At 40.5% G+C, this 9,460-nt stretch overlaps 1 protein-coding gene across 2 annotated transcripts in view; it reads right to left on the bottom strand.

The window, feature by feature from the left end:
- The window catches only part of LPIN2 (lipin 2), a 124,247-nt gene that overhangs the window by 46,175 nt on the left and 68,612 nt on the right, over positions 1 to 9,460 (bottom strand). For both annotated transcript variants that reach the window (XM_011996332.1, XM_011996331.1), the window contains exon 2: positions 2,612 to 2,812. In XM_011996332.1, coding sequence (XP_011851722.1) covers positions 2,612 to 2,803 — 192 coding nt within the window. In that variant the 5' untranslated portion in view covers positions 2,804 to 2,812. The remainder of the gene's footprint in view (positions 1 to 2,611; positions 2,813 to 9,460) is intronic.

Raw genomic sequence — 9,460 nt, 5'->3', positions numbered from 1 at the left:
AAATTTACTGGGAGTACTGCTGTTCTATCAAACAATTACATATCCATGGCAGTGGGAAAATTATTATACTAAATCACTCTAAACAGTGGTTTCAAGCTGGTCATGATTTCAAGTTCACTTCCCAGGTACACCCATATTTGAAAAACTGGGGTCTTACTTTCAAATCAATGGCCAGCTTTCCCTAACCCAAACTGACTTAAAATAAGACAAACAGTTAATGCAAATTGCCAGCATATCTCAAAGTAGGCATGATTTCAGGTTTACTCTCACAGTTTTTCAGTTTTCTCACAGGAAAGCTGTTTTGGTAAATCAAATGGCCACATTTCCTCCCAAACATATTTTTTTGGTTTCTGAGATACTAAGGGAGTAGGGGAAAAAAAATTATCTTTTCCTGTGTCTCACGGGTACATTCCTATTAAAAATGCAACGTTTTGACAAGAGAGTAACACGATTGTGTAGCTTTTGCACAGGAATTGTCCTATTTCCTAATTAGTGGCACACAGCATGCAGGAAAAGGTGATTTATCTATTTGGTCACCATTTACAGATGTATAAGTGCTTATATACATATCTGCCTGCAGGTTCCATTTTGAAAGGCTAGACACTGATCCAATGTGATAAAAAACAATCCCAGCAAAAAAAGCAATGATGATTGATACCTTATCAGCAGTTTTACAATAGATCCATACAGAACTAATGGGAAACTTCGGTTTGTTGCCAATCCCCTCAGAATAGGTCCAGTCTGAAAGTAGTACTGGTATTACCACAAAGAAAGAAAAAATCCCAGAGAAGCTCAACTATGGCTAAATAACACTATTGTGCAATGGAAAGTTTCTAAGTCCCCAAGTAACCCGCAACTGCTTTTGCTTTCTAAAGCGTGACCGTGAACAGAGGCCAGACCACACAAGCCCTATTACCCTGAAATGTCGTTCTCCTGTGGAAACTGATTTTGTAATACCTAGAAATGAGACGTTATTCCTAGAGGAAAAAATAAAAAGAATGTCTAGTTTTGTGAAATCCATTTTCTTTCACTCTAAAAATAACATTTAAGTTTAATTAAATAGAGGGAAATTTCTATTTAAAGATCAGCTATATAAAATAGCAGAAAGCTGAAAATAAATGTTTTCGACTTACACCAGTGGTCCTCTACCACATATTTTTAGGTCTGTGCCAGAAAACGGTGAGGATCTTTTGTTGTGTTTTAAAATGCTGACAAAGCCTTTCTATGTTGTTTAAGTAGACACTGAGGGGCAAGTGTAGAAAGAGAAATCTTACTATGTACCTGCAAAGTGTTACTACTAGCTCTGTTTTCTCATTTGATTGACACCAGATATGCTAGCAAAACTTCCAGCTGCTCCATAACCTGAAGAGGATATACAAAAAAGAAAAACCTGGCCGGGCGTGGTGGCTCAAGCCTGTAATCCCAGCACTTTGGGAGGCCGAGACGGGCGGATCATGAGGTCAGGAGATTGAGACCATCCTGGCTACCATGGTGAAACCCCGTCTCTACTAAAAATACAAAAAAATTAGCTGGGCGTGGTGGCAGGCACCTGTAGTCCCAGCTACTCGGGAGGCTGATGCAGGAGAATGGCGTGAACTCAGCAGAGCTTGCAGTGAGCTAAGATCACGACACTGCACTCCAGCCTGGGCGACAGAGCGAGACTTCGTCTAAAAAAAAAAGAGAGAGAGAGAAAAAAAAGAAAAACCTACACAAATATCTTCCTCCTGAAAGAATCTTCCCTAAAACAAACGAAAGTCAACCAGCCTATGGTCTGTTGGTTACTATCTCAGTGAAATGTGGGGACAAGTCCTGGTATCAACACCATAATTTAGATTACAAAAGTTTTTACAGCTTTGTCAAAACAAACAAAATGTGGCATTAATTTCCTTTAAAAAAAAAAAAAAAAAAAACAGCCAGATGCGGTGGCTCTATACCTGTAATCCCAGAACTCTGGGAGGCCGAAGTGGGTGGATCACTTGAGGTCAGGAGTTTGAGACCAGCCTAGCCAACATGGTGAAACCCCTTCTCTACTAAAAATTCAAAAATTAGGGGGGCGTGGTGGTGTGTACCTGTAATTCCAGGCACTTGGAAGGCTGAGGTTGCAGTGAGCTGAGATCACACTGCTATACTCCAGCCTAGACAACAGAGCAAGACTCCAACTCAAAAAAATGTGTGTGTGTGTGTTTTCTTGACTATACCAACCTATTCCACTTACAATTAGTATGAAGTAACCTAAGTATTTAAAAATACTATATAAGGTAAAGGAAATTTTTATTTTTCTAAATATGCCTAAGTTCTCCCATCTAGTTTCTGTTTTGCTTTTCTGAGTTGCAACAGGTAAGATTATTATAATAATTTTCAGTTTCCCTTTTTTTGAAGAGACTTCCTGCAGTCAAGCTTTCTGGTTTTAAAAGCAACTTCAAAAGCAATACATAAAGGTTGACTTCTCATAACATTGTCTCAACATCATTCAGGTTTTCAAAAAAAAAAAGCCCAGAAAGCTCACAATAGCGATTTATTCATAGAGGATGACTTTTCCACTCCTTAAGGACACTCACTCACTTTCTCTTTGAATCTCAGAATGACTTTTCCTCTCCTTGAGGACACTCACCACTTTCTCTTTGGATCTCAGGACTCCCAGCTTCCCAAACCGAACGTGAAAAGGTGAACACTGATAGCTGCCATCCTGCTGCTGTACCACGATGACATCGATGCACCCAGAGAGGGTGGCCTGGTTAATGCCCTTGTAGAGTTCCTTTACAGTGACAATCACCTGCCCAGCCAGCTGTCCCACATAATTCATGGTTTGAGACTACGAGAAACAAAAATTAGATGAGATGTTAACACTAAATTTGTGATCTATTGACAATGGCAAAGAACAGTCGTAACAAAAACGACACCACTCACTTGTATGCCACATTTGTTATCATTAGCCTTGTTAATTTTGAACCCAACAGTCTCATGCTACCACTGTTTTTACACATTTCCACACATGGGCCACCCCAGACTATTCTCCTTTGCATCTGACAGGCTGCTCCAGCCAGGGCCTGAGGCATTCCCTTTTCTTTCCCAGCAACCTAGATAGTACTGACTCTGCCATTAGGGACTTTTTCCTCCAAGTTAGGACCAGCACAGAGTCACCAAAGAACCCTGACCTCCTGCCCAAGACCCTTTGGAACCTGGGGCTACTGCATCCACTTTGGCCATAGCAGTCAAACAGAAAAAACAAACATCATCCCCAGGAGAAACCAGAGATTCATCTTCCAACAGAACCAATGTAATAAATTACTGAGAGCTACGTTTCGTAAGGAACTATTAACAGAATAGTATGGTTCAGACACATGCTAGATTAAATAAACTCTGGCAAGTTTGCCCGAGCCTAGCCTATTTATAACATTACCTCTAGGGAAAAATCCCTTCAATGCCTCAATATAACTAACTGGAACATGCATTCAAGTTCTACAAAGTTCAAAGCACAGAAAAGGGTTTTACTCTTGTTCCTCAACTTCAGTTCACTATTCAAATCAGGATCAAAAGGTCTGCAAGGAGTTCTCCAGAAAGGCTCAAAGGAGAGGAAGTACAGCTGAAGCCAGGGGTGGCTTTATTGCCTTGGCCCCAACCCCAACTTTTCCGCTAATAAAAAACCAAATCCCCCCTTCAGTCCTAATGTCAGATTTCACTTCCAACTATTGAACACACTCGCACATTTTATTCATTAGATACTGACACCACTACATTATGTCAAAGTACAATTCAGTAAAAGCCATTCTGGAGACTGGAATGACAGAGAGCAACCAAGAGACCCTGCACTGCTCCAGCCAATTCAGAGGCCAACGTTCAGCCAATCACAGGGCAGACTGACTGCTCTCCAGGCTGTCTGCCACAAGCAGCTCGTGGTTTCCCTACACCCAGCTTGGAGGCTGCCTTGAGCTTAAAGTTCCATGCTCCATGTTCTGTGTTGCCAGCTGAGTTCAAAACTGAACTGGGAGAAAGAATGCTGTCTTCTTGGGAAAACTCAGGGGCCTCCAGGATATCTGACTGCACAGAAATTCACTCTGCTCTTCACAGATGAGTGGCCACGGCAGAACCCTGATTCTAAATTGTTTCCCGTTCCTACACGCGGATGAATGTGTAATCAAGGCCCATCAGTTCTATACCATGAAGCATCGCCATGATAATTTTACCCTAGAAGAAATTTTTAAAATATTTTAAAGTTAATGTTACCAAGGCCCTAAAATGCAACCACAGAAGAGCTGGAAAACGCTTGTTCTGCAAAACTTACTCCTAAATAACAAAATAAGGTGACATCCTTTATGTGGTATCAAACAATTACAATCTGGTGATGGTTTTGGTTTTGGAATAATTGATTTGCCCTCAATAGCTAAACCAAATTAAGCACGTTATCAAACGCTCAATAATCATTTCTTGAATGAACAAATGAACTAGCACTAAATAAGAATAAAAAAATAAGAAACCTAAAAAAAAAAAACAAAAAAAAGTGTAGAGAGGAAAGAGTGTTTCATCAAAATATTCATATACCATCCCATTATGTTTTTAATACTTAAATTTCTATTTTGAGGTCACTGTAGATTCACATGTGGTTCTAAAATATAACACAGCTAGATCTCATGTATCTTCCTTTTCATATTCTGTAGGTAATGCATAGTCACAACATGCTTTTTACCTATACAGCACACACATGAATTAAACAGCATCCAAGCAGTCAATCTTTGTATTACTGCTTGAATGGTGGTGGCAATGTTAAAATGAATTTTATTACAAGAAACAAACAAAAATCATAATTATTAGGCCTTTTCTTAAAAGAAACTAAAAAATGCTAACTTTTAAGCATTGACATTCAGCCACAAACAAGTCTTATAAACATAAATATGTAACAAGCTTCCATCAACTACAGCATAAAATTCATAATTAAGTGTAACTGTATCTATTCAAGATTATTTTAATTATCACGGTTAAGGGATGTGCTGTTATATGGGAAAATCTAATGTGTAAATGCCAGTTGCTAAATGTAGAAAAATACAGGTTGTCAAATAACTGGTTTTCTCTTGACAGATAATGAAACAATTACATTTATATTATGAAGGCTGGTAAAACAAAAGTAAAGGAAGGCCTGTAGCTGAAAGTGCTACACCCTGGGAACGCTGAGCAGCTGCTTGCTAGAAGGGTCACCGCAACAGAGCTGGGGAAAGAGGCTTCCTCACAGTCATGTCCAGAGGAAACGCAGTTGTTCATCATAGGCACGAGGGATATGTTAAACAGTCTTCTCTTGAAGCAGAATCTAGCGCCATATACCTTATTCCTACATGCCAGCCCAGCCCAGCCACACAATAAGAACCAAGTCAGACCTGTCCTGGTCAACACCTGGGAAAGCCACACTCTGAACCAGCAGCAGAAAAGATACACAATGAGGTAACCCAAATGTTTAAAAAATACAGCAAACCAACACATTATAAACTATTCCTCATATTTTATCGTGAATGATGAGGGAAAATGTGGGAGGAGAAAATAAATAACGGAGAGTGACAGAGACCAAGGGAGAGCCATGCAGAAAGCAACAAACAAGAAGTCATAGAGAAAAAAGAACAAGAGCAAAGACAGAATATATAACCAGAAAGGCAGGCTGGTTTGGAGATGCCCACACAGAGAGCAAAACGTAGAAATGAAGAACAGTCACAGAAGCAGCATCCCTACCCTTGAGGCTTGTGGGCATAAATAAAAATATTAAAGTGCACTTGTTGATTCTTGGAACAAGAATACACCCAGCCCATTCTTTTAACAAATACCAAAAATGCTTCTAACACATCTCTGAAATACTCTAACATTAACAATAATCACACCAGAAGCAACTTTTTTTTGAAAGCTTATAACATCCCAAATTCTTCAACTTATACATTATCATCTCAGAATTACTTTAGAGGTGGTATTATTTCTATTTTTAAAGATAATGAAGGCTGGGTGTGGTGGCTCACATCTGTAATCCCAGCACTTTGGAAGGCCGAGGCGGGCAGATCATTTGAGGTCAGGAGTTCGAGACCAGCCTGGCCAATATGGTGAAACCCCATCTCTACTAAAAAAAAAAAAAAAAAAAAAATTGGCCTGCATCATGACGCATGCCTGTAGCCCCAGCTAGTTGGGAGGCTGAGGCAGGAGAATCACTTGAACCCAGGAGGCAGAGATTGCAGTGAGCTGAGATCGTGCCATTGCACTCCAGCCTGGCCAACAGAGTGAAGACTCCATCTCAAAAAAAACAAAAACAAAAAAAAATGTATCAGTAAATAGGTTCAAATACCAGTCCCCTTCCTACAAAAACTGCTTAAAATTATTTCAATTATTTGATGTGTTCAATCAAAAATAACTTTTGTTAAGGAAAAGAGCTATCAGAGACACAAGGTAGTTAAAAAACAATAAGAAAAATTTATAAATTATCAGCACAAAATGGACACATTCTATCTATTTTTATTTTCATTCTGAGACAGGGTTTCACTGTGTTGCCCAAGCTGGAGGATTAGTAATGGTGCGATCTCTGCTCACTGTAACCTCCGCCTCCTGGGCTCAAGCAATGCTCCCACCTCGGCCTCCAGAGTAGTTGGGACCACAGGAATGTGCCACTATGCCCAGCTAATTTTTGTATTTTTTTGTAGAGACGGGGTTTTGCCATGTTGCCCAGGCTGGTCTTGAACTCCTGGGTTCAAGCAATCCACCTGCCTTGGCTTCCCAAAATGCTGAGATTACAGGTTTGAGTCACCACAACTGGCCTCAAAATGGATACATTCTATACCACTCTTTTAAGTGTTTCAAAATCTGTTTCTTAACTTTATCTCCAAATATCTAATCAGTACTAGTATAGTTAGTACTACCAACAAACACACAACTACACTTGTTACACGTCTCTCTTGTCAATGCTATGTCAACCTGTATGTTATCTCATACAGTCTTCACACACACTCATGGATTTGGTATTCCCATTTGTATGTGGAAACTCGGGTTCAGAAACATCCAAGGTCAGCACACTATTAAATGGCAGAGCTAATATTCAAACTCAAGCATGAGTCTAGAACCTATGCCCTTAATTGCATCTCTAAGTGATAGAAATGCTCTAAGTAAACATGACAAAAGCCTCCATGAAGCCTCCAGATTGCTTACTGCAAGCGGGCCACTTTCAGCAATCTGAGTATCATTTTTACTTAATGCAACTTGGCTACATAATGATGAAATGATTACAGGGAGTCCAAAGAAGCCATACTCACCCTCCAAGTCTCCTCACACCACTACTATTAACCCTCCCACTGGACCACAGGCCAGTGTTACAAAGCAGACTCCCGGGAGCGCCACACGTCGTGGGGCTTGTGGACAGAGATTAAAACAGTTTTTACCAAAGAACATGCCATTGCAGCTAACTTTCTGCTCACGAACATGAGGAGTATGCTAGGAGGGAACGGAGACATCAGATGCTTCAGGAAGTAGACAACAGGACACTGTTACCTAGGACGTGGGTAAACGTTCCAGCTTGCTCCTGTGCTCCTGGACCGAACTCCTTCAGGACACCCATGATTATGGTTTGCATTTGATTAGCATGTAACATTTTTCAAGAACTTCCTCAAATATACCTCATTTGATTTTCAAAAAGAGAATGTAGGTTATGATAGCAGGCATTATTAATTTCATTTTACATTTGAGATTGAGATAAGAGGTGTGTACTATTCACTAGAACACAGTTCTACCTATACTCAGGGTCCCAACTTTCTCTACTGCCTCTGACCCATGGCTTAAATCACTGGGTCTCAAGGTCATGTGGTGTCCCTGAGGGCAAAAAAATCTGAGGGCTGAACTCAAGTTATACTAAATCCCTATGGTTTTCTCCAAGAATCCCAGAGTAACCTAGAGGTGGCCAGGTGTCTTATATAATATAATCCCTTATGATAATACTATTTGGGAGACTATTAGGAAGACTAGAGAAAAAAAAGAGAAAAAATCTGCTTGGGAGAGTTAGGTAAGGCTTCATGGAGCAGAAAATATTTGTTCGAGTGGAAGTATGTATAAAGGGCTGAACAGACTAAGGAGGGGAGGTTCCCAGCGGGCAGTGCCAGGCAGAAAGAACAGCTTATGGGAAAGTGTGCTAAGTTTGAGAGACAAAAGTGAGATGATGCAAGGCCTTGGACTCTGGGCAAGTTTACCATGTGGGCAATGGGTGCAATCAGTGCTTCTGTTCAGGGAAGTGACAGGATTAGGTCACAGGAGGAGGATGAACTGGAGAAGAGGTAGCTAAACGCAGACAGACTACTCCAGAAGTCACCACAACAAATTCAGGCAAGAGACTGCACAGCTCTAAGGCAGAAGAGACACACAGGGAGCTGAAAATCAGTTAGTCTTGATGACTAAGGGTAGATGCTAAGGGCAAGGAAACTGGTGAGGACCATGCCACAATTTCTAGACAGCTAGAAATACCTCTGGCACACAGGTGGCATTCAGTGAATTCTGTTGTATGAACCAACTTAGAGATATGGAAATAAAAAGAGTAGACCTGGGTGGGGAATTTCCCATTAAGGTTGAACTTAAAGAACATTACTTACTACTACACTGCTTCAAAAGTTTTTGTACATGAAAATCATTTGGGGTGGTTTTAAAAAATGGAAATTTCTCTTTGTTTTAAAGCTTAAAAACTAATTATGAAGATGAGCCAGGTTAGGGAAGCATAGTTCCATATAAAAGTAAGAGCTCTTGCTACTTTGTGCTACTTCCAAAATCAGTTCAACAGAAGACTGACTACACAAAGGCTCCGAGCCTTGGGAATTGTCCTGTCCTCTGTCTTTTACAGAGAAAAAATACAGGGGAGTTTTTGAATCTTTCTGAGCTGGTGCTGGGCCTCAGGACTCCCTGCTGACTGAATGAGATTTAGCCAGGATGAGGTGTGCTTTGGAGGATCTGAGGTTCCAGTCAACTCCCTGTAGATCACGAACTCTGTCTTTCTAAATTAGAGCAACCCCATCACCTCCACTGTTTGAAGGCGCAGTCAGGGAGGTTTTTATATCTAACCTTTTTCCCCACTAAATGAGGAAAACTGGCAAGGAGCACACTCTGGGTCAGTATTTCTCAGAGTGGTCCTTGGACTGTCTGCAACAGAATCAAGCTTTGGTGCTTAAGAATGTAGCTTCATTCATGAAAAATATGGGAAAGGGGGATAAAAACAAATACACGTTCCTGGACCCCAACCCAGACCTACTACCTAAAAAGCTGGAAATGAGGTCTTTAAAAATCTGTTACCCAAGATTCTGACAGACACCCAAGTTTGGGAACTAACTCTAGGCTCTGTTGGCAAGAACTTTCTCCTCTTAACCCTGATTAAGTTTGTTACAAAGACTAAGTTGTTATGGGCTCAAGTTCAGATCCTGTCGTATAAAGATGTCAAGGTCTGTTAAGTGTGGATCAGAAGTGGAAGCAA

Source organism: Mandrillus leucophaeus, unplaced genomic scaffold, assembly GCF_000951045.1.
Source record: "Mandrillus leucophaeus isolate KB7577 unplaced genomic scaffold, Mleu.le_1.0 Scaffold51, whole genome shotgun sequence".
NCBI classification, from domain to species: Eukaryota; Metazoa; Chordata; class Mammalia; order Primates; family Cercopithecidae; genus Mandrillus; species Mandrillus leucophaeus.
Note: the sequence above shows the minus strand (reverse complement) of the source record. Positions and strands in the feature narration are given on the sequence as shown.